Genomic DNA, 25488 nt, shown 5'->3' with positions numbered 1-25488 from the left:
ACACCCTGCCCTGGCATTTTCCCAGTTACCCACCCAAAATATATATATATATATGAAAAAAAAAAAAAAACCTTCACAGAGATAAGGAACACATAAGCCACTTATATCTTCACTTAGACTTGGACAATCAAATGCTCAAAATTACAAAGACATGCCAATGTCTTTGTAACTAACCTAAATAAAATTAAACATTTCATAGAACTGAGAAAACAAAGAGAAGTTTTTAGTAATAGAGAGTGGCAAATTCTGACTATGTTTGTCCATGAGCTGACACACAGTTGGTGGCAAAGTATCCTAACTAAAATAACCACGTAGGCTTCCCTAGATGCTAACAAATTATTAATGTGTGATGATTTATAAGGATGCTAGTGATAGAAAGTAAAACAGCAGGTTTGTGTTATTGCCACTACCACAAAACACAAAGGCAAATTTTGCTTATTCGTGATTGATCAGATTTTAAACTTCTTGTTTTTGCTGTTAGAAAACCAAGTTATCTAGAATAATTCACATTTATATCTACAATGGCAGTGTCAAAATTAAAATAAAAACACTTTATTTATTAGCAAAACCCATTATACTTCTATAGCCCATCTTTAATTTTTCATTTGACCATTCACTGTTAATTAACATCTGGGACCTTACGTAATTCAAAAGATTGGTGCTATGGCAACATTCAACTTGCTAAGAATCTGGACTTTTTTTTTAATGAAATGGAATCGCTTAAGTTGTCTGTACTTTCCGTTAAATACCCTGGAGCTGCCTATAATAATGTCCTTGAATATCTGCCATGGGGCCATCTTTCTAGTAAGAGTTTTATTACAAGATGCTTTCAATAATTCTATGGAGACCAAGAGGTTTATTTTTCCATGGCAAAGTCAAGTTTTGATAAATAGCATGACTAGGCTATAATAAATACTTAGTGAAATTTAACGTGAGTCTAAAATCCAAACAAAAAAAAAACGGTTACTGAGAAATTGCTCTATATGACCAATGAAAAGAAGAGTGCCTGTTTTATGCATTAATTCTCCAGGGGTCAATTTGCATAAGTTATGAGTACCTTCCCATCCATTTGATATTTCAAAAAGTGTAACCCAGAGTCAAATTACAAGATCAAGATCTAAAGTAAAAGAAAAAGACACCATTTGACTATATTTATAGTCAAATCTGTACATAAAAAGACCTTTTCTCCTGGACACATGCTGTTTTTTCAGGGACTTGGGCTTTCAGTTTGTCAAAATCCATTCTGAGAATATCCACACATTAACTATTAGGTAAGTTAAGGGGAAAGGGACCTAAATGGAGGTAGTGTTATAAGATATGAATTTATTTAACATTTCAGGGATGGAATTTCCTTCATGTAATATCCACATTCCTTAATTAAGCTCTCAGGTTAAGTAAGAAAAATGCTGCTGTATTTTAATTCACCAGCCTTCCACAAAGGGATTTCTGGATGAACCTCATAAAATCTTTTGACACCAACTACCTTTCAGATTTTTACAGAAGTTGTAAGTAAATATATGTCTTTCCATCTCCAGTTTCCCACATGTAAAAGAAACTTGCAAGTCATTCCCTCCCTCATGCTAAATAATGAACAATTAATTCAAATATTACTCCAAAAATCCCCAAATGTTTTTGTGCCAGCTAATTTAGGTTAGGTAACATTTTCAAAGGCTGCATACTCTTTCATGAAAATTTGTAAAGAAAAATAATCTTAGCTTTAAGAAACCACAAAAAGAGTGCTTTCATTTACATTAAATATATAGAATGTCATATTTCCAAGGCACAGTAATAGTTGCAGGTTGTTGAAGCAAAACTTAAAAAATCCCATAAAACAATGGTTTTACAATTAAAAATAAATACCTGACTGAATAGATAGCAATTGAAATCACCCCTAATTTAAAGAGAATCCAAGATGTGTTTGATCCTAATGGCTTTAATGAAATAAAATTGAATCAAAGACTTCACAATGCCAGACAATCAGCTTGGCTTCCCCCCACCCCCACCCCCCCTTTCTGACCAATTGTTTTGGCTTCAAGTAACAGCAGCTTCAATTAAAGATAATGGTTGTTTGGCTTGAATGAAGACTAAAAGCCAAGGTCTCTAATATATGTTCTGAAACAGAAAACAAACAAGAGAGCCCTTAAGATATACTTCACAGGAGAATTTTGACTTGTTCTTAAGATGTTAAAGTTTCTTGGAGAGAGCTAAAAAATGACATCTACAATTCCAATGTGAAAGCCTTAACTTCAAGAGAAAGAAATCAGTCTGGTGAAAGCAAATGGAAATCTGAACAAATACCTATGGAATCTAATCAATGCAGACAGAAATCATCTCAGAAAAATGCCTCAAGTCTGCCTCCATTTCCCTGACTGGACATGTAATTATGTAATCCTATTAGGCTTGCCTAGATAGAAATGCCCACAAAAGGAATAAACCATTTTAAAGATGTGGTACAAACACACAGTGACATACTACTGAACAATATTTACATGGATAGATATGAATCTTTAAAAAAAATACACACACAACAGAGGAAATCTTGCTATCTGCACCAATATGGATGGAACTGTAGATGATTATGCTAGGTGAAATGAATCAGAAGGAGAAAAGCAATGCCAGATGATTTCACCAAATGTGGAGTTTAGAGAAACGAAGCGAAGGAACATATAAAAGCAAATCTATCGATTCTGACGGCAGAGGTAAAGGGAGTGAGAGGAAGCAAAGGACAGAGGGATGCCAATGGACTATGGTAGAGGGTTACAGGTACCTTGTGAGTAGGGAACACATATTTGAAAAAGTCTGAACCTGTTTCTAAAACACACAGTGGTGTAAAACATTATTTCAACTGAAAAAGAAAACAATCTTTACAATTTTTTTAAAAAAGATTTATCTATCTATGTATACAGAACTGGGGTACAGGCCAGAGGTGCAGGAGTGGTAAGAGGAATGACCAGAGACAGAGTGGGGGGCAGAATAGGCTGACTGACTAAGTTCACTGCTGAGGGGAGCAGCGGGCGGGCAGGTCAAAAGAGGTCTGCCGAGCCACAGGGCTGGGGATCGAACCTGCACTGAAAGGGCTGTGGCTAGTTTGCAGTGCTGTGCTTTAACCCGCTGCACCATCGGGAAGGGCCATGAAAATAATCTTTTTTGCATTTTTCCTAGAAATAGATCTTTACTTAAGCCAAAATGTTCAAATGCACAATCAGTGTTGCTCATATCTTTCCCAAGGAGAAATATGTACAGATGGGTTTGTTTGTTTAATGCTTTTTGTATGAGTATGAGGGTAGAAAAATTGTGATTCTGGAAAATACCAATGTTGGAGTAAAAAATGATTATTATTTACTGTTTCACAGATGTTTATTATTCAAGTCAAATCTCTCTCTCTTCTTCGCTCTCATTATAATTTAATCACATGCTATTAAATATAAGAAATATAAATTCAAGTAAATAATCTTTATATAATCATCTCTACTATTTCAAAGCACTGACTATTGTTATTACTCATGCAAAAATCAGAAAAAATTGGCAAGTTGAATTCAGTCCCATTTACTATGCAGTTTATACAGAAGCTATTACAGAAAATGAAGCACATTATAGAACATAAGATATAGAATTCATAAAAAGTATTATTAAAGCATGATGGTTTGGCAGTTCACTCTCCAAGAAGAGATGATGGGGGTGGTAATAATAACAATAAATAAAAATCCTGCTTGGCCCCCATGGGGATTACAATTGAGATGAAAAAAAAAATGTGAAAAATGATGTAAAAATAAACTTTTTAATAAAAAAAAAAAAAAATCCTGCTTGGCCCTCCCTGGTGGCGCAGCGGGTTAAAGCACAGCACTGAGAATCTAAAGCTGCTTCAGCATGAGTTCGATTCCTGCCTGGCCCGGGGTAACAACATGGCATGGCAGACCTCTCCTGACCTGCCCGCTGCTCCCCTCAGCTGTGTACTTCGTCGATCTGCCTGTTCTGTTCCCCACTCTGTTTCTGGTGAAACCTCTAACCACCCCTGAGCCTCTGGCCTGTACCCCAGTTCTGTATGCACAAATAAATAAATCTTAAAAAAAAATCCTGCTATTCTCATTTAAAATAAAAATAATATGTAGAAAAATCTTAATATTCAGACAATAAATATTTTTGTCACTCAAAAAATCCTTCAACATGGAGTCAGAGTCATCCCACCAGGTTCCTGAAAGTTTGTTAATATGGACTCACTAAGTCACCTAGCCTGAGCTGAGCATTTATTTGTTGAAAAAATAATTGTTGAAGAAAAGAATTCTGTGCACCCATTTTAGTCTAATTTTTGCCCTGGGTGAGGGATCAATAAATGCTACATGAATTAAATTTGTCCCTTCACAATACCAAACAGTTTTATAAATCTACAAAGCAGCACACTCAGACACTGTCTTTTATTTTCAGTGCCTCTAGTCAGGGTTGAAGTCATTCACACAAAGGGACCAACCTAAAAATAGACTCCCGGTAAGTGAGAGAACTAGAGCTTTCTGTGCCAACTCCTCTAGCCAGCAGTAAATGGAAAACTCAGGTGAGTTCTCATTATATGTAGACATTTCTTTTTAAGCAAATAAAGTAACAGTCAACGCATAGCTTCAGTAAGTTCAGGAATACAGAAAGAATCATTTTTAAAGTTGGTAAATAAGGGCCCTGTATCTAACAACATGTTTGCAAAGTGAACAATAACCAAAACTGTGTGTCCTTCATTTTCTTGATTAGATTTCTAATAACAACAGTTGTATCGAAGCAAGATTTCGTTTATTGTATTCCCAGTTCATTCCATACTGGGGTTTTTTTCTACACTGCAATAAAGCATCTGAGTGAAAAATGGAAAAATACACAACTAATCATCCAGCTGTTTCTAAAAGAACAGCTGTTTAGTAATAGGAAGAAAATATTCAGACAATTAACAGGACTTAATAGACCCCACAATGCAGGTGATTAGAAGCTTTCTGGATACACACTGGCATTGATTTATAAAAAAAGAAGGCATCTACCTGGACCACACACAAAACAGCTTCCCACAAAAAAAATCGGTGCAGTTGATCAAACCTTCCTGACCTGGGCTTCGGTTGAAGCACAGGAGAGTGGTGTAAAGTCTGGTGTGGGAGTCAAGTTTTTGCCAATTCTAGTTCTGTAGTTTTAAATAAAAAGCAACAGGCCTAATAAATGAGGCTAAAGATTGAAAAGGGAAACAAAAAGGGAGAACTTTTAACACACATATTTAGAACAAGTTTTATATCTGATCTGAAATCACATTAGGCTCTTCTATTTTGAATTTCCTTTTCAAAATTTTTCAGAGGTGCAGTAAAGTTTTCTAAAGTCAAGTGACTCTCTGATCTCTCTTACAAAGCCTATAACTACAACTAGAGCTGCAACGATGGTTTTTCATAAGTGAAGTAAAAAATGTTTACAACATGCAATTTTCAGCTTATTTTAGCAATGATGGCAGGATTTATCCCATGCTAGACTGATCTCCAACAGTGCTGTTGCGGACAAAAAGAAAAGGGAAGTAGTAATTCCTAAACAGAACTTCTCCCATCCAAAGATTCTATTCAGTCCCTTGAGTGAATAAAAATAGCTTAGTGTCACAAGATGATTCACACCTTAAAAATTCTGTATGTTGCTTCACTCTTATCTGTCTAATCTAACCCTTCCTCCACTGTTTCTCACACTGCCTTGAAGCCCGTGAAGTATGTGGATTCTACTAGTGAAATGACACTTCTGCTCAGTGGGTGAGCAGCAGCAGCAAAATCAGCAATGAGCACATGACTGAGGCAAGGAGTTCTAATTATGATGCGTAGATTTTGTGATTTTTCCATTTCTCTAAGAACTGCATGCTGGCAATAACTAACATAAACACATAATTCAGCTCTGCATTAATGACATGCAATCTCAGGGTTTCAATTGTTTACCTGACTCTGCCTTAGTTTTAATACACTAACCCATTAAAATTCTGCGTTAGAATGGGGGTATAGGGAATCATCCCCTTTCAAATCTAATGCCCAATGAAGTGTAAGAATCCCTTGGTCTGAAGGGAAAAGTTTGATAATTATAAAGACATATAAGACCCTCCCTGCTGGTGCAAGGGGTTTAAGCACAGCACTAAGAAGCTATCGCAGCTACTGCGCTATGAGTTCCATCTCTGGTCAGGGAGGTGACCCACATGTCATGGCAGACCTCTCCTGACCCACCGCTGCTCCCCTCAGCAGTGTATTGCTGTCAGTTTGCCTGTCTGCTTCCCACTCTGTCTCTGGTGAATCCTCTCAAACACCCCCCGCCCCCACAGTCCAACCACCACCACCACACCTCTGGCCTGTTCTCTATGTATAAATAAATAAATCATTTTTTAAAAGACATATAACTTAATTCTTAACAATGGTTTTATGGTGTTGTGTATCAGTGACCTCAAAGATGAAGAGAGAAGGAATTAGAACATCAGAATATAAATATACACAAGCCTATGAAGTCTGGCACTAAAGCAAAGCGATTAATTCATTTTCCTAGATTAACAAAAGTCAATAGTTAGCATTATCAAATGAATCAGCGTCTGACAGATCCATTTTTGCCATGAAAGTAATGACTTCGTGTAGGGTGTCTCTCTTCCCCTCTCCACCTCCCTTCACTCCCCCAAATTAGTACTGATCCTCCTTGTTATTGTAGAGAAAATAAAAACCACCTTCTAGTTTCTTATTGGCTAGGTCAGAAACAGAAGAAAAAGATCCAAAAAACTTCTAGGAACCCAGAAGAAAAAAATCCAACCCTAACATTACTTCTCTTTCATCTAGATTCTAGTATCCATGTATTCTAGTAAATGTGTATTCCCCCACATCGGTTTTCACATATACTGAAATCAGCTTAAACTGAGGAACAACAGATGTTGCCAAAAAGATCATCAAACAACCTTGTTAACCTCTAGTCAATTCACAGCCAAGATTCTCACTTGGTTTGTTAGAAGATAAAATGGGAATATGAAATCCACCCATTGAATTATAATGTGGAAAAGACAGGAAAAGGGAAGACAAATAGAGATTCATTCCCTATTATCCCCTCAAGAAACCTGAATAAATGGATTCTTATTTCAGAGTCAAATCTCTGTCCAAATAAATGGCTTGAACATAGGTTCCAATCTCTAAATCATGTACTAATTTTTAAAATATTTAACATGCTATTAATGTAGTAAATAAAGCTTATAGTCTCGATTTTCTTATGAAACGTCACTTCAATATTAGGTATAATCATTCCCAAACTAAAATGCAAGTAATGACACTAAAACTGGACGTCTTAGTGTCACCAGCATTAATGCTAGTAATGACACTAAGACTGGAGGTAAACAAATACATACAAGTCCTACCATATTCCCTAGAGATTCAATGGGAGCTTCATTAATTATATCCTACAGTGCCTGATAACAAATGAAAGTCTCGTTTGGATCATGATCCCTACCAATTGAAGGAGAAAAGAAGACTCACTCAGGTGCTATCAACACCATTAGTATTTCTCCAAGGGAGGCATCAATCTATTTAGGTCTGAGGGAATTAAGTTTATAAATAGAAGAGCATGCATCCTCAATGCTAGTTAATGAGAGTCTTCAAATAAGATAGCCCTTCTGTCTCCAATTGATAGGGTATTTTCCCACAAATAAGATTTTTGTATTTAAGTGCCCTCAGGGGCAAGAAATACTGATATGTTCACACACACAAACAAACACTAACCTAAGACTTTTTCATGTATAATTGAAACAGAATTAAGGAAGTCACATCAAAGAACAGTTATAACAAAAATGCTGAAAGATAATGACTTTAGGTAAGTCTATTTCTGGAGAGCACAACAATTTATGGGGATTCAAATAGTCTAGTTTTTAGGCTACATCCATCCTTCATACAACGTCGATAATGTTCATGAAAAAGAAAATAATGACTTTGTAATATTCCATAAAACAAAAATCAGCCTTTTCTGGGAAAGAAATTCCATACATCCTTATCCCATGGACTATCTCAGAGCTTTGCCCTAATGTAACTGTGGTTAGATAGCACAAAAATTTAACCAAGAGTATAAAGAAAGGTTTTGCAATCCTTAACCCTTACCATTTCTCCAAAACGCATAGGAATTAATTACACATTCTCACTTCAAATCTCTTTCAATGCCTCAGATCACTCATTTTGCTTATGTATCTTTTGCCAGAATAAAGACACATTTTGAAATATATAATATATATGTAATTAATGTATATATGTGTGTGTGTATATATATATATATATTATTATTATTATTATTTAAAAATACACAATTCTTTGACTCCCAACTTTAGTCAAGATCCATAAGGGATATTTATTTAGCTCCTTCTAGGGGATTCAGAGGTAGTAACTGATCCCTCAATTGCCAGTAGCTGGAGCAGGTATGGATAAAAATGCCTTCCTGCTCTCTGACTTTAAAAATATAATAGACCTATAGAATCACAGACAAAAAAAATAAACAAAAATAATCCAAATATATCTTCATATAATGCCAATCTCTGAAAAAAAGCAGGCTATTTCCATATTTATTAGCTTTCCTACTATTAAGACCACCACTAATGAAAGTAAGAATTTCCATCATTTTCAGAGAAAATGTTAACCTACAAATTATTTCAGGACTTTATCTGTGCTTTATGTTAGTCCACCACAATGGTCCCCTCTTGATCTCTGCTTACCTTTTAACGTCATTCTGATATGTGACACGTTTGCTTAAATGACAGATTTGACTTCCCACTAGGTTTATTTTTTTCACTTTCTAGTTTCAGTATACTTGTTTCTTTGTACTGTATTGTTGAGTCCTTTCAGAATTTTATATTTTCTGGACCCTGTTTAAAGGCAGACAATGTTTCTAAGACTGCATAAAGCCAGTCAGATGAGAAACTATTTATGAACAATCTTCCTAACAGGTAATTTTCAGGTCAGGATGCAAAAGTTGACTTTGAACAGGTATCAATGTCATTTAGCTCTGGCACTTTGGATACAAATTCTTCTTCCAAGATATTGATGATACCAAATAAGCAAAAATCTTAGCTGCAAAACACAAACCAAAATCACCCCAAATCTTAACTAGAAGTCAACAACGCCTTGACCACCAAATTCAAGACTATCCTTCCTGGATGACAGCAGGCATTCTTATTAAGTACAATATTTGCCTTACAATTCTATTCTAGTCCCACTTGATATTACCCATGGGTCTAAGAGGAGGCTGGGGGGACCTAGTCTTACTGTGGGTCACCAGTCATTAAATATGTGTTTTTCAAAGCATCCCTCTCATGCCCTGGGATTAATTTATGTACCCATAAATAATCATGTTTTCTTAATCTTATCTGTATCAACATATTTTTTTATGAAGAAGATACCGCAAGAAGTTGGAACTGCTATGGAAACAGAAAACTGATTCAGAAATAAAGCTCATTCACAGTCTCATTCTTAATTTACACTTCAGAAGTACATGATCCCATTTATTGCAAAAATAGCTCTGTTCCCTTCAATCCTGAACACAAACCACTTCAGCACATAGGAGTAATGTCTCATTCTAGAAAGTAGGGTTGTCTTCTAACCTGCAGTGGTTACATTGATCTGGAAGACCACATGCTTTGTATCAAGTTTCTTTTCAGGCAGGAAAACCAAGAGGTACCTTTTGTCCACACCAATTGTCCCTTGGAGAATTCAGAATGACTTTTGGGTCAGGAAGATTTCCTGGAACAGGCCCCTTGTCACTGAATGACAACCCGTAATCATTCTAAACTGTATCAATAAAAAAAAAAAAAATACAAAGAGGGATGTTACACTCTGCATGGTGCACATAAGCACACCACCCCATGTTCACATAAAAATGTAAAACAAAACTAGGTTTATCTCCCACATTGTCTAAGAACAGGTGCAATGTCAGTGCTGAAGATGTATAACAATGCTGAAAATCACCAATGGAGACCGCCATTTCTGGCATTTGGAGATGGGGGTAGTACTATTTATGATTCCAATGTGATTAGAGGTAATTTTCATGGTTAATGTTAACTTTTAAAAATTGTAAATAAACATACGTGTATGTGTGCATATATGTATATTAACTCAGCATACTTCCCTCAAATATGTCTTACTCATCTATTGGATTCTATTTCAACACACGCTTAATGAAGAGATTTTCACAAAGCCTCAGCAATCCTGTTTAAAACAAATGACAAGGGAAGTGGTAGCACTTGCAAAACACTACATGTGTCTAAGCATAAAATGAGTTCCCCAGCACAGGTCGGAACACTCTGTTTACTGACAAGACTGTACGTTAACAAAGCAAGAAATCAAAATGTTTACTTACCAACTTTCACCATATGTATTCAACTGGAGTCTGAAGCGTTATTTAAGTGAATCCCTTCTTTTTAGAAATTGTTAGAGTAAATAACTTCAAAATACAGCCTATTCATTTAGCTCCAATTCTAAAATCTCAAAGGTCTGGCTCTGCATTTCACCTACAGCACAGATTTGAACTATTTTGTTCTTATCACTTATCAATCAAAACTCCTTTGACTTGCAGGCACATGGATCCCCCTTTTGAGAATTCTAGTTCGACAGCATCATTTTTGAGAATATACTGCATTAGTGCCCATTATTGCTAGTAGAAATAAATCTGAAAAGGACTTTTGCTTTTATGAGAAGGCAAAATGAGCATGTTGCATTTGCTTTGTATCAGCCACCCAGCAGCAGCCACAGTCCTAGCAGTGAAAGTGGCATTGCCATCTTCTTCCTCCAAAACTGTTTCTATGGGCTATCTATCCTTACCTCTTAGCATTCCTGCTTTCACAATATGACAATGTTGCATTAGAGTCTGTGCGTTATTCAATGTGATTTGGTGGATTATCCTTGGGACTAGGACTCAAAATATGGCTCAAAATTACTAATAATTGCTTCTTTGATTTATGCCATTCCAACTTTAGAAATGTGTCATGGGAATATTCTACTTCCACATAGCAGGGAACCTGTACATAGAAAACAACAAACTTCCTTCAACTCCACATGGAATTGTGGTATTCGAAGGAATCAAGTCCAATAATCTGACAGTCCATTTTAGAAAACTGAGAATCAAGGATATGAAATGAAGCAACATGATCAACAAGCTAGATCAACAAGCCAGCTCTCTCGACTCCTTGACCAGCTGTCATATTGCTGCCCCCATGGACTCCCTCTCATAGAAATTAAAGGAATACTTAGTCTTCCTTTCTTCTGCATAACTGTTATGTAAAACTATTTCCTTTTCAAGCATTTTCAAGACAGAACAAGGCATCCACCCTGAAAAGACTCTGATTAGGATGACCCTCAGATACTGTACTTTTGGTAATGTTTATTATCATATGAAAAGTGGCCTGAGGATCCCAGATCCAAGAATACAAATCTCTAAATAGGGGTCATTTCTTTTATCATAAAACCAAATGCTCATGGTGGCCCCTAAGACACAACTAATTAAATCAGTTACAAATAGTCCCTGGAAGCATATTTCTCAGCATCAGTCTTCTACAAATGATCTTAAAGCATGTTGCCTCATTTTGATTTGGGGAAGAAAAAAAAAAGCTGTAAATTTACAGCCATACTCATTAATTTACCTTCACACATTCTCTGTAAGAGAAGTGTTCCATACAGAAGTGCCCCCGCACAAGTCCTGAGGGCTTAAGAGCCTCCTTCTCAGCGAAGAGTCAAGATGCAGACATCCTAAATTAAATACATCTTGCAGAGAGGGAAAAACATACATTTAATGATAAATTAATCATATTTGGTTTGGAAGCCCGTAACTGTGACTTTTTGACATTTTTACCTTTAAAAAATAATGGATGATCAAGGCAAACCCCAGAACCCCCAAATGACTGTAGCGCCTGGATTCTCAGAATGATCAAGTAAATGTATAAATTAAATTTAATATGACTTTGAAGATTTAGCCACGTGGTGTTGTAGAAACAATAAAATACATTTATTTCAAACATAGCCAAATTATTACTACTATAGAATGCTCAATAGTGCTGGAGAACATTTATACAGTTTTAAAACACAATTTAGCCTAGCTGGGCACAGCAAATGACATATGGTATACTCTGATCAGAGTCACCTTTTTACCATGAATGACCAGGAACTTCCTCCAAAAGAAGAAAGCCCAGCAATTATTCAGGGATAGGCAAATCAATTTCTTAATCTTCACAATATCATAATAAAGCAAATGCAATTTACAGGTCTAAGTCTCTTTTTCTCCCAAAGGAAGATTAAGCAATTTAGATACATCAGGCATTGTATTGAACTTGGTGTTATAAAGTTTTCACTTGCTTTTCATAACAACTCTGTGATGTAACACGTGCTTTTAAAAATATGTGCTTTTTCACTAATAAGGATGTTGGGGCACAGAGATATTAAGTGACTTTTAAATGAATGGTTACTAATAGTCAAATGCATGTTACACCTTAACTCCCAATCCAATGTATGCTAAAATGCCATCTTTGAAGTCTTATTACAAGATGCCATTTTCTTGTTTTGACACTTGCTTTGTCCACCTGAGATGTCTGGTCTAACTTTCAATCACCCTCCTCACTTACTACATTTCCTTCTCCAAATGGCCTTCTAGGGAGGCATTTCTTTTAAGGCATTTCCCAGAAAGAGGGGGGAAAGGGTGTGGCTTTGCTTTTAATCCTAACGCTGGATTTTTTTTTATTATTATTTCAAATATCATTAAAGGTAAAATTCACATTTATATCAAGTGATGCCTTGGGATTTAAAAGCCCAAGAAAAGCTATTTTCAGTCTTCCTCTCTCTTTTAAGTTCAGAGTTGTCAGAGTTTATTACATACTGAAATACCTGAGGTTGTAATTTTCTTTGACTTCAGGACAGCCACTTAATAAAGAATAGACATTGAAGAAACATTGAAGAATGAAGTCTCTTATGTATTCAGTGTTTTCCCATCTATATCTCATATGGCTTCACAGTGCAAGCCCCATCACTAGTTGTTACCTCATTAGAGTTCTTTGTTATAAGTGTAATGCAGTTATTATATGTGGCACACATTCCTTTCATAAAAATGTTGGCGGTGATGTCAAAATCAAGTGTTTTGATGCAACTCTTCTTTATATCAATTTTAGCCAATAGAATGCTAAACTCTGAGGTGAATTCCCCACATTCTGTCTTTATATAGCTGCACAAAGAAATGAACTTAATAAATCTGGCATTTGTGTCGCACATTTAATAGAAAGCTCTTAAGCCATAATCACTGTAGCTGCTGGGCATCTTATTTCTTCAAGAATTCTTCAGTGCATGCATTAGCTTTGGTTAAGTTATTCTGGATTTAAAAGGCAGAAGAATATTTAAAATAGTATGATTTTAGAAGCATCGTTGTAACAGACCAATTCCAAAAGATGGTTCCTAAATTTTACTTCATAGTCCCTTTGCAGATAAGTTATTTCTATTGTGAAAGAGGAGGGCATCATGTGCTGTTATCTGAGTGGCCATTAGTCTCACACAAAGAGAAGAGAACAATAAAATAAGACTAAGAAATCATTCTTCCAATGATTGTCATTGAACTGTTACATTAGTAAACATTCACAGTATGAAGTCTCTCTCAATCTCCAGCATATAAAGTAGTGCAAAGAAAAAAAAAATCCAGTCCTGTTATCTGTGAACAAAACTTGTTACATTTTATACCATTTCGTTTCTTCTACAATGTTAGGCATTTGCTGTCATATCGTCCCAAAATTAATAATAAAATATAATCAATTTCTAAAGGCCCCTGCAGCCTCTTTAAAAGTTAATTTCCAGTTAAAAATAAACTTTAATTAAATCCAAGATAAAATTGTGACCTATATTCTATTAAATAATTCACTTTCTTTTTTTTTCTACACAGTAATTCTTACAATGTTTAAAAAACAACTATAGAATCCAAAGACATGAGATGCTATTAAAGCACTGATAAATGACTGTTCAAATTCATTAGTTCTTACATAGTAAATACTTCAAAATGCCAACTTTTTCCATCACTGCACAAATACCAACAATGTTGACAGTTTACTTACACATACACACACACGCACACACACGTTCACATTCTCTCCATGAAACCATCTTTACTTTTAACCACCTTTCCAGTTAATGTGCAAAATTCTTGCATTCTAGTAAAAATATAGATTTGCTCCTATGTAAGCCTCCCTCTTCTCCGAGATGTTTCATTTATTTGATATGCAACACAAGTTTAGTAACAATTACGTCATGTATAACCAGTAAATGGCGTACTATTGTATGCATTGGATTCAATTGCATATTTCATTTCATAACTGCACTCTATGCATAAATATATTTGGAGATGCTGGGGTACGGGGGTGGGCAGTGGCAAGTGGAGATTGAGCTTCACACATCGGTCTCCACTGCCTTCACATTAGAACAATTGTTTTTATCTGTCTCGCTGTCATCCCCCTTTCCCTCACACTTCTCCTCCTTCCCACAGAGAGATTCCTTAACTCCTTCTTCCATCTCTAGATACTCTGACTTGTCCCCCAGGGAAGAAGAAGTAGAGCTCCGAAACTTCTTCAGCAAATTAGAAGGGAGGTATGGGCAACTGACTGCATTCTGTGTCAGCTGTGTCTGTTCCTCATTTTCAGTCTCTCTGTGGTAGAAATAGTTAAAGTTAGAGACAATCACTGGCACTGGCAAAGCAATGGTTAAGACACCCGCAATGGCACACAGGGACCCCACGATCTTGCCCCCCACAGTGATGGGCTTCATGTCCCCGTAGCCCACGGTTGTCATGGTCACCACAGCCCACCAAAATGCATCTGGGATGCTTTGGAAGTGGGTGGTAGGTTCATCCGCCTCTGCAAAATACACAGCACTGGAAAACAGGATGACCCCAATGAAGAGGAAGAAGATCAGAAGGCCCAGTTCCCGCATGCTGGCTCTGAGGGTGTGGCCCAGGATCTGCAGGCCCTTGGAGTGCCTGGAGAGTTTGAAGATCCGGAATACTCGGACCAGACGGATGATCCTCAGGATGGCAAAGGACATGGCCTGCTGCTGCTGACCGTTGCCACCCCCCTGTTGCTGGGCTAGATCAGTGCCCAGTGTGATGAAGTAAGGCAAAATGGAGACAATGTCAATGATGTTCATGATGTTTTTGAAGAAAAGTGCCTGGCTGGGACAAGCAAAGCAGCGGACCACAAACTCAAAGGAAAACCAAACGATGCAGACTGTCTCCACGATGAAGAAAGGATCATTGAATATCGTGTGCCCTGAGCTCTCCAGGTGGGGCACTGAGGTGTCGTTCAACAACCCGCTGTGCCCACCCGCACTCATTGCCATGATGAGATCCCTGTCGTCCCTGAACTCAGGCAAGGTTTCTAGGCAGAAGATGACAATGGAGATCAAGATGACCAGGACAGAGACGATGGCTATGCCTCTGGCTGGACTGGAGCTCTCTGGATACTCAAAGAGAAGCCAAATTTGCTTCTTAAATTCGTTCTCTGGCAAGGCCCTGTCCTCTTCCTCTCTCACAAAGCCCTCATCCTCCCGAAATTTGAGCAGTGCCTCCTCTCCCAACTGATAGAACTTCACCTCCTCTGTGAAGATATCAAAAGGTACGTTCACCGGCCTCTTTAGGCGGCCTCCTGACTGGTAATAATATAAGATGGCATCAAAGCTGGGCCGGTTCCTGTCAAAAAAATACTCATTACGCAAAGGGTCAAAGTATTGAGTCCTCTTCTCAGGGTCCCCCAGTAAGGTCTCTGGAAACTGGGCCAAAGTTTTCATCTGGGTCTCAAAGCGGAGGCCTGACACATTTATCACCACACGTTCACAGCAGTCACTGTAGCGGACTGAACTGTAGCCGCCTCCGCCCCCGTCATCTTGAGGCAGCAGGTCAGTGTAGGAACACTCCTCACCGTGGTCATCTTCACTGTAGTAGAACCTCCCTTCCTCTTCCTCCTCCTCCTCCTCCTCCTCCTCCTCTTCTTCCTCACTCAGCTCCCTCAGGATCTTTTCCTCAGAACCACTGGGCATCAGGTCGGAACAATGAGGGAAGCTGCTCTGACGGTGGTGGACCTTCTTCTTCTCCGGCCGCTGTCGCCTCTTCCTCCGACTGCCTCGGCTGCTCTGGGGATCGTGAGAAGTGCAGGCCCCGCGAGACTGGTGGTGGTGGTGGGAGCCCCCTCCCGAACCCCCACTGCCTTCGACGGCAGCTGTGGCTGCGGCAACAGCAGCCGCTGCTGCGGCCCTGGAATGAGCCAACCGCTCCCGCTCCCGGGCCCGGGCCTGGGCAGCGTAACCATAAGGCATGTGACTGTTGCACCCTGAGCTCTCGGCACTCACCATTGCAACCTCCATGGTGGTGGTGTTAGGAAATGGCTGGTTCGGTTTGAGAAGAAGAAAGAAAAAGAGGGCAGCTTCTTTTCTCACCAAATTAAGGTAAGTTTGGAAACCCAAAGCAGATTGCTTGGAAGACTAAGGATGTTTTCAGTCCGACTTTGCATTTTCTGTTTTTAAATCAGCACACCCGGTGCTCTGGCTTCCCAGGGCTTCAACATTGCTGTCTGGTGCTTGACTGGTCTAGATAAACAACCTAGCACTCTCAAACCTAGGTCAGAAAAACGGTGGGATCCCTCAAACCCTTACGTTTGGGTGGATGCTCAAATTTAGAAATACATTCGGAGTGTGATTGGTGAGGATGCTGCAAGAGTCAAAGGCAACAAGTACCTGAAAGCCAGCAGTTGGCCCTGCAATATGGAATCTATGTTTCTGGCCCAGAAATGGTCCAAAGCTCAGTCCATCAAATTTAAATAAAATGCAAATGAGCCTTTAGTCTTGACACTTGCCTTTCTGTGACAGCTTGACCCATGTTAACATGTGACTTGAAGCATATCCAGCCATGGCCGATCAAAGCCTGTCAGGATGATTCCAGACTCTCTGCTTAAGTGCATCACAGGCTTCCTGGACCCAGGGCCAATGCCAAGTTATCAACAGAGGCAAAGACCTTGGGAGGTAGAGAAGATGTGAGATGAGGCGTCAGCGGGGACAAACCCAGCTCTAAGGTCTCCATAGAAAGCAAGGAAATGTACCGCATCCTTCAGCTAAAAACATGCAGAAGAAGCACTCTACCTGAAAAAGGATGGGGAACAAGCACAGGAGAAAAATAAAAAGAATCAAATCATACAGAGCAAACTGAGTGTTTCTTTCACAAGCACTTCTTTCTCTTGTCCTCAAGCAAACCACATAAAACATCACCGGGCGACCATAAATGTCCAAGTAGTATGGAGCAGATTGTTAAATCTTTTTCTCATTAAGTATTCTTCTTTCCTTCTTCTTTGGACATTATTTCAGTACAATCTAGTTTCACGGCAACTCAATCATTTTTCCTCTCTCCACTCTCAACCCACATGGCTCTTCCTTCAATTCTCACATTCACTAGTACCAGGTCTTAATTCTCACTATTATGTTTTTCATGCTATGAAAATAATAATCCCATCATTTTACAGTTGCTTCCATCATTCAATGATGTCAAAGCATATTTTAAAATCCCACCCATAAAGTGTTTCTGAATGTGGTGCCTTCCACCTCTCTTTATCTTGATTCAGGATTAGAGAAAGGAGGAGGCAGTTTTCTTTAATTCAAGCTCTACCACTGAAACAAGCTTCAATCACCTCATCTACAAAGTACAGATACTAATTCAATTTCCCCCATCCCACACTTTTCTAAGGATTAAATGAATAATGAACTGAACATACATACAACTGTATACTGCTTTATAAATAATGAATATCAATACATGCCGGCAGTTACTAATAACATGACAATAAGTTAAACTTTCCTGTCTGTTTATGTCTATTCAACCCTAAATGTGTGTGTCCCTTCTGCCACTGTCTGAAGGAAACGATGGACATCCAGGCCATTTTGAGACTCACCAATGTCCTGGATTAAGTTGGCACTCTCAGAAGCATGTCCCTGTTGTTGTTTTTCTGTTCCCCAGACTCCAGAACATTCCCTCCCACCCACAATCTAGGATCTAATCCTAGTTTCCACATCTCTAATAATCATCTTCTCTCCTTGCAGCTCCTCTATGTTAACCTCAATGCTTCCTCCTACACTCTTCTCAAGGGGCTCTTCTTACGTTTTAAATCCCAGTTCATGTGGATTTTGTATTTATCCTATCATACTTTCCCTATTATAATTTAATGTTTCTCTAATCTCCTTCCTGATACCCTCTCTGCCACCTTTCATTCTAACCTCCAACTTCCTGATCACATCTTCCTTGCAATCCTGATCTACCTTCACTGTGGCTTGGTATTCCAGGTCTTCTTCCTTGGTTTGCTCCCCCTAGGTTCTCATAATTCATCTCCTCTCCCATGACCTGTCCCAAACTCCTGCTTTTTTGTCTTTCCTTCATTTGTCCACCAGGACTTCCAAGAATGTAGTGTCCCAGAGAATTGAGGAGGAGGATGACAATCAGGATTCAAGGCATCTACCGGCTCCTATTCCTGGAAGCACTTGGGGAAGGTACATAAGAGAAATGGCTTTCTGGAGCCATTAACAAGATTCAGTTCTTAACCACCTGCTGCTTCTTGCAGAATACTGTCACCCTAAAAGTCTAAACACACCTGATTTTTTATGAAGTGACAAGCAAGGGAGAGGCAAACAGTATGCTCCCCAATCATACACCTCTTCCCAATCAAAGAGTACCCTGGGGCAAGAGGAGGGCTTGACTGGAACACAAAACCAGAAACTGCATCTCTGAAGATATTTCAAAAGACTTCCTTCTTCCTTTGCCTGACTCTAGATATCACTCATGCTCTGAAATGAAAGTTACCCTTAGGTCTTCAAATTTCTATTTACAAAAACACTCTCTAGTTGCATTCACAGTAGAAAGACCAACACCCTTTAAAGATTTTTACAAGCCACAAAGCCTGAGAGTTTGCTCAATTTCTTCCCCAATTCCTTCAAATAGAGTTTTAAATAAACCCCCAGTGTGACAAAAGTACCTGTGTATTTATATACTACGCACACCCCTCTCTTGTCCAACAGATTCCCAGAAGGAGGTGACTAAGAAGGTCTTCAAATTCACCATCAACTCTTCAAAAAAATGTAGATTTGTTATCTTTCTGCACTATATTAAGTATTTATTTATTTTGGTTTGTTAGTTTTTGTTTACCTAACTCCCCCATGCTACAAAAAGCAAATAACCTTCCTTTCAATTGGCTACCAGTTACCTCACTAGTCCTGAGCTTTATGGAAACAAATGAAAAAAAGAAAGAAAAAAACACACAACCTATCACCTAGCAAAGCAGTTTGGTTTAAAATATCTCTTCCTTCTCAAGGTATTCATATTAAGAGAATCGATTCAAACAGACTCAAGGAACCTTTTGGGGTTGGGGAGGGGGGGGGAGACATGAACGGGGAAATTTTCCTTCCTCTTTAACACCATTAACAACTAGTAGGGTTTTGCAGACTACCTATTCTCATTCCCTAAACCCCCAGCAACAGTCAAGCATCCAGCCCCTCCTCCTCCGCCCCCACTCCCCCAACAACAAGGCTGCAATCATTCTCAGGGCTAATTCCTGCAACTGTTTTAGGGTGGTACCTGAACCTAATCATAAAAAGAGAGATTGAGAGAATCAGAAAGGCCAGCACCCTGAGAAATATGCACTTCACTGCACGCCATTTATACATACAGTTATACGGAAAATGCACGCAAATCCAAATGTTGGGAGAGGCAGCATTTCAAACCCGTTCACCAGCTCTTCCCAAAGGAATGGAACCGGTGAGTCTGGGATGTGGCAAAAGGATGCTAGACCTAATCCCATCTCGTTGGGCAACGACATCTTTAATAGCGCCCTCGCCTCCGGCACTAGGTTCCCGCTCCAGTACACTAAACAGGGCGCACGCACCCCATACCCGGGGTTGGGAAAATAACAACTGCTGGCCCCCCAGAGCGCCGCGCAGTATCTGCACCTCCCTTCTCCCACCTCCTGGTTTATTTTTAACCGCCTTCCATTCATGCCCTTCTGTCACATTCCCGATATTATTTATCCCTCAAATGTCCACTGTTTCTTAACAGCCAAAAGAGGAAAGTGGAGGAAGCATAACATCGGTATCATACTTACCGTTTCCAGGCAGGGTGAGGGGGGAAAAAAGAGAGAGAAAAAGAAAGAAAAATCACCCGGTTGGTTTTGATTTCCCCTCTCCCTGCAACAGCTGGAGGAGGGGTGAAAAGATCTTGGGTGTAGAAGGAATCGCTCCGGTGTGGCAGGTGGCGGCTCCACAATATCCACGGAACAAGTTCTGTCGGCTGGCCAGAGGGACACAGTCCTCGCTGCTGAAGCCTGGGGAAGGGGATCGGGACAGCCTCAGGGAGGACCCCAAGATTCCTGGATCCTCAGGAGTTCAGCACAGACAGACTTGGCTGGGAAAGGATGTCGAGATTCCCCAGAAAAAAAAACAAAATCCTAGACAGCAGAGATCACTTGTTAAGCCCGAATTCCTCCTCCAACATTCATCCCTCTCCCTCTCGCAGGCTGCAGAAGCAGCACACGCCTCCCCTGGCCGCAAACGCGCGCCGGCCGGGGGCGGGGCCAGGGCCGTGCCGAGGGTGTGGCCTTCGCCGCGGTCGCCGGGGCGCCTCCCCGCGCGGCTGGGCGGTGCAGTCACGACGCGGCCGCCGCGCTGTCCCCCGACGCCGAGGCTCTGGGGAGCGACTGGAAACCACTCCAGGAGCCCCTGACTGTCGCACCCAGGCGAGGGACCAATCGCGAAGGGACGGGTGTCCACGTGGAAATGCGGGTCCCGACGGCGGGGCTTGAACAACGAAAGGTCGGGAGGGGAAACCTGGACGGGAGGTCCAGCCTCCACCACCACTGCGTTTCTGCGCTTCTCCCCTTTTCCTGACCCGCACTCTCTATCCCACCCGCGCCGACACACCTCCCCACCCCCACTCTCCTTCCAGGGACGGGTTTGTATGGTTGTGGTCCCAGTACCTCTCCGGCGGGCAGCTGGGTCCCGCCTCCCTAGCACAGTTTGTTAGCCTCAACTTGGGAGTCGGACCGCCGGCGCGAGGAGGAAACCGACTTTAAACTTGTGTTCGACCGAGGGAGGGAGGGTTGCAGAAATTGGAATCTGGCCCAGGCTGACGGCTGTGTACCGGAGACAGATGTCCGAGGGAAGAAAATCAGAAGGCTCTGGGCAGGATGCACGTCCCCTAGGGGATGGGGAGGCTGGGAGTTTTGGATGATTTGGTGGTGCCCTCGGTGAACCTGTTGCAGCAAAAAATAATACCCCTCCGGATGGGTTTGCTCCTGGGAGGTAACACACGCGCGCGCACATACTCTTGCGCGCACGCGGACAGGTGAGTGTGCCTGCAGAGGTGTTATCACATCGCATTTGGGGAGTGGCAACGGGGTGGGGGTTTGTTTTTCTCTGGAGGTTGCTCATTAGATGGCTGGCTTGTGAAATGCCCCTAGACATGCATACAAATATGTAGTTTCACGAATCCATCAAAAGAAAGGTAGTAAGTAGTGAAAAGTGTGAGTAGCAGCAGCAGCGCGTGCCACACGAGCGCGCGCGCGCGCGCGCACACACACACACACACAAGCTCCGGAGGCGACCAAAGCACTGGGCACCTTTCCCCATTCCCCTGTTCGGTCAATCAAGCAAGCAGTGACCACGAACGAGCTGACTGGGACTGCTGGAGCAAATCCGACCTTGGGTGGGTCAGTTGGCATTCAGGCAGCCACTGTCATCATCAGCTGGCAGCTTTGTTCAAGGGCCCTATTGGGCCTCCTGCTTTTGTGGCGCTCAATTAATTATTAAGAGAAATATTCCGGAGTTGAATTATAGATATGCTTTACATTCACTCATCTACTTGCTGCTGCTGGCTAGGCACAAGACATCTGGAAGTCTGCTTTTCCTGGAGGGTTTTGTTTGGTTTGGTTTGACCTTTTTAAAAAAAATTAAAAATCGCATTGTAATCAGTGAAAGGGAAAGAAAAGAAAGAACCCTAACCTGGGGCCTAATTTTCCTAATTTCTTCCAAATAGTGGGGCTTAAGTAAATTTAACCTGTGACCCCCTGGCATCAACCATAGATGGTAGAGCTGAGAAAGTTCAAAGCCAGCTCTAGAGAGACTATTTGCCTGAATTCATTTCCTATCATAGGTCATACCTACAAGCAGAGCAGGTGGATTTCTAAAAAAAAAAAAAAAAGAGCATGTGTGCTGGCCCACAATCCTCTCTGTACCTCTCAATGGTATAATCCCTGTGACTTCCATACAAAACAAAAGCAGGTAATTGAGTGTATCAGTCTCATCAGAGGGTGTTTCTGGGACAGCAGAAGGCATAGTTGAGAGTGTCTTGGGACTAATTTCCTAAAAGCACGTGGTAGGCGCCATTCCTAACAACTGTACTTCTCTTCCAGAAAGTTGAAAACTGAGATTGAATGATGGGCAAAAGATGACATTATATTGAAGCTTGGCTATTTTAATAGAATTAAGTTAAGACTTTATGAATTGTACCTCCATGTGCTATTCACTATCAGCCCCTATCGTGGCCCAAAACATTTTAAAGTTTAAAATGCTAATATTTGTACCTCTTCTGTATCAGTAATCTGAATTACTAAAACATAGTGGAAAAGCAGCTGAATAAAGCTGAAGAAAACTACTCTCTCACAAAAATACTCACTCAGCTGATACAATAAATACTTACTAAGAACTTGATCTGCCCCGGTGAAGCTAAGTGCCTGCTTAGAACCCAGTTCCCTTCATGCAAATTGTCTAATCTTATTTACATAACGAAACACTTTACTTAGTATATAGTACTGCTGTCATTATTTCATAAAGAAGGAATTTGAGTCCTACAATGACTGAATTGCTCCAAAAGCTACAGCTTAATGATGTAGTGGAATTGGGCCTTAAGTATCTGGCAGTGGAGAAGCCTCACGCTGGTGATGTTAATACTATTATCATTTATGCCCACTTGTTAGCGGCTGTCACAGTACATAGACATATTAGGAAGCAATGACAGAGAGAGATGAGAATGGTGTTCCTGTAGTATCAAGAATGGGGTTGTGACAATTTGTGGAAGCAAGCAAGGATAGACAAGTAAAGGGAAGAGGTGTTTTTGAAGAGCAGTGGGAATCAGAGAACTGCTGTGGCACTTGGCACCATGGTGGACCAAGAATAACTGGAATATGGAGACAGGTAGGCTCCAATTGGGAAGAATATGTGCCATCCTCCACCCACACACACTCGTGCGCACACACACACATGCACACACAAAATTCTTTGTTCTTTTAAATAATTTATTTTTAAAGCAAACAAGAAATGTGTTTTCTCCCTTTGAAATCCTCTTAAAGAGCCTTAAAAATTCACACACATAAACAGTAGAGAAAGTTCCATTGTCTGTTACCAGCAAAATTCTGTCTCAGTCCTGAAATTTTATTGCTTTCGGGGAGCAAAAATTATTTTCTTGTCTTTTATAGCTAACAGTTAAAAATTCCTTAAGCTCCCCACTGCCAAATACACCTATCACCATAAAGAATTTATCCCAGGCTTTGCATTCTCTCAGCAGCAGTACAAATGTTCCAGACCACAATACAAAGTCTTTGTTTATATAGAAAGGGGCAAATGGCAGCAGATCTTCCTTTGTGCAAAGCAGATAGGAGGTCCTGTGGGGTACAACTTAGTCCATTATACATGTTTTTGTCATCTTTGGGTACTGTGGTCCCCTGTGAATTGCAATGTTCTGTTTACTCCTGCTTCCTCGCCCCAAGAAGTCTCGACACTTCCCTGAAAACAAGCATTGTATCCCCAGCAACCTGCAATACCTGACCCAGAGTAGGCAATTGATAAGAATGCACTGAAGTAATGAATAATGAAAGAGGCTTCCATTTGCCAAGAAAGTTCAGTGAATGTGTTGGGAAGGAACTGTAAGTTAGATTTCTGACCTGCTTAGCCCATTTTCTCAACTATCTGACTTTTGAAGTTCTGAAGAGATGTGAGGGTAAAAAAGCCTTGGAAGACATGTAGCCTTCCCATTTCCAAATTTATGGATGCAGATGTTCTTATAAAGTGTGAGTCACTCCGCCAACTTTTTCTTGTAGATTTTTCATTGACTGCTCACCGCCACTGACAGTCTTGTGTGCTCCAATCTTCAAATACCAGAAAAGCGTATTTACATCTAGTTAATGTAAGGAACCACGAACGCTGGAGAGAAAGGCTGACCATTTTCTGGTTCTCTGTTCTGGCTTCTGTGTAGGCACAATGGGAGAGAAACAATTGCTGCCTCCTTGGGTGGATAGCTAAGGCCTTGAGGTAGATAAGCCAGGAAGTCCCACTTTATTTCTCCTTAATAAAGTTTTTCTTTCTCTAAACAAAAAAGAAAGAAAGAAAGTTTCTCAAGGCAAAAGAGCCAATGGCAAAAGCATCTTAAACAAGAATGGCACGTGTGAGGATACACAGAGACTCAAATATGGAATAGGAAAGGAAGGTAGAGAGGTATATGATGTTACATAGGCCAAACTCCAAGGACTGTGGTGGTGGGTCATGGGTGCTTTGGTGGTGGGAAAAAACAATGGGGACACACCTGAGGGGAGAAGCCAAGTACTGTCCAATAAATAACAATGATGTAGGGGAAAAGAAAGCATCTAAAAATAAGCGAAACATTAAATTATGAAATTAAATTCAAATTAAATATGCCGTGATCAAGACGCCGAGCTAGTGTCTATGGTAAAACCTGTGTGAAAGTATTTTCAATTTTTTTCTACCTCTCCAGAGAACACAGATATACCTCACATGTACAGCACACTCCCCTGGGCAAACCCAGATAGCAGCTGCAGCACGCACCAAACAGACATTCATTTCTAAGCTGCCTGACTGCAATAGCATCTATGAATGCATCTCAGAAGTCAAGCGTGAGAAATGGAGATGGCATCACCTTCTATCATCTCAGACTTAATTTTCTAAAAGAAAATCAATCAAAGTAAGTTCCTTAAGGGAAGAATTCAGGATGCAATACCCCCTACCTTTACTGGTGCTACAGTGTGTGGGGTGACACTGTTGTTGAGACCCCCCTCTTTCAGATACACATGTCAAGGAGCTTTTCCTGTATACCCAAAAGTGGTATACTGGAATCCCATACCCAGATATGGAAGCTTTTATAAAGCTCTTGTCTTCAAAACTCTCCTTTAAAGATCTCTTTAGACATAGTTAATGACCAAAGGACAGACCAGACTTGATACTTTTAAAGAGTTGACCCTGTCCTTCTCCCCTGCTTGATTATGATAAGCACCCCCTCTTCCAGTGTCCATCACAGACCGGACCCCTCTCCTTCATCAGACCAACATGATTTCTGATTTGGTTACATGATAGGAAGATCTTGTCCAGCCTTTATATTCCAAAACATGGGCCAGAGTGTTAGAGTGTCCGTGTATAGAAAAAAATTTCTACTAGGTACAGTTCAGTTAAGAAA

At 40.3% G+C, this 25488-nt stretch overlaps 1 protein-coding gene across 2 annotated transcripts; it reads right to left on the bottom strand.

Annotated features, from left to right (window-relative positions):
- Nucleotides 1-11966: 11966 nt before the first annotated feature.
- KCNA4 (potassium channel, voltage gated shaker related subfamily A, member 4) lies at nucleotides 11967-20559 on the bottom strand. 2 transcript variants are annotated; one of them, XM_012725676.1, is made up of 2 exons: nucleotides 20135-20559; nucleotides 11967-17135 (listed from the first exon to the last, which is right to left on the bottom strand). In XM_012725676.1, exon 2 carries the CDS (start codon nucleotides 16362-16364, stop codon nucleotides 14400-14402), a length of 1965 nt encoding a protein of 654 aa, XP_012581130.1. In that variant the 5' UTR covers nucleotides 16365-17135; nucleotides 20135-20559; the 3' UTR covers nucleotides 11967-14399. The 2 variants fall into 2 exon arrangements, with proteins under 2 accessions (XP_012581130.1, XP_012581131.1); XM_012725677.1 differs by having other exon boundaries at nucleotides 11967-17131.
- Between the last annotated feature and the right edge of the window lie 4929 nt (nucleotides 20560-25488).

Source organism: Condylura cristata, unplaced genomic scaffold (assembly GCF_000260355.1).
Source record: "Condylura cristata isolate star-nosed mole 26May11 unplaced genomic scaffold, ConCri1.0 scaffold00015, whole genome shotgun sequence".
Taxonomy (NCBI): Eukaryota; Metazoa; Chordata; class Mammalia; order Eulipotyphla; family Talpidae; genus Condylura; species Condylura cristata.
This window is presented reverse-complemented; position numbering and strand designations above follow the sequence as displayed.

Excerpts from the sequence above, each read along its gene's own strand:
- KCNA4 (XM_012725676.1), bottom strand. The coding sequence starts at position 16,364 with ATGGAGGTTGCAATGGTGAGTGCCGAGAGCTCAGGGTGCAACAGTCAC.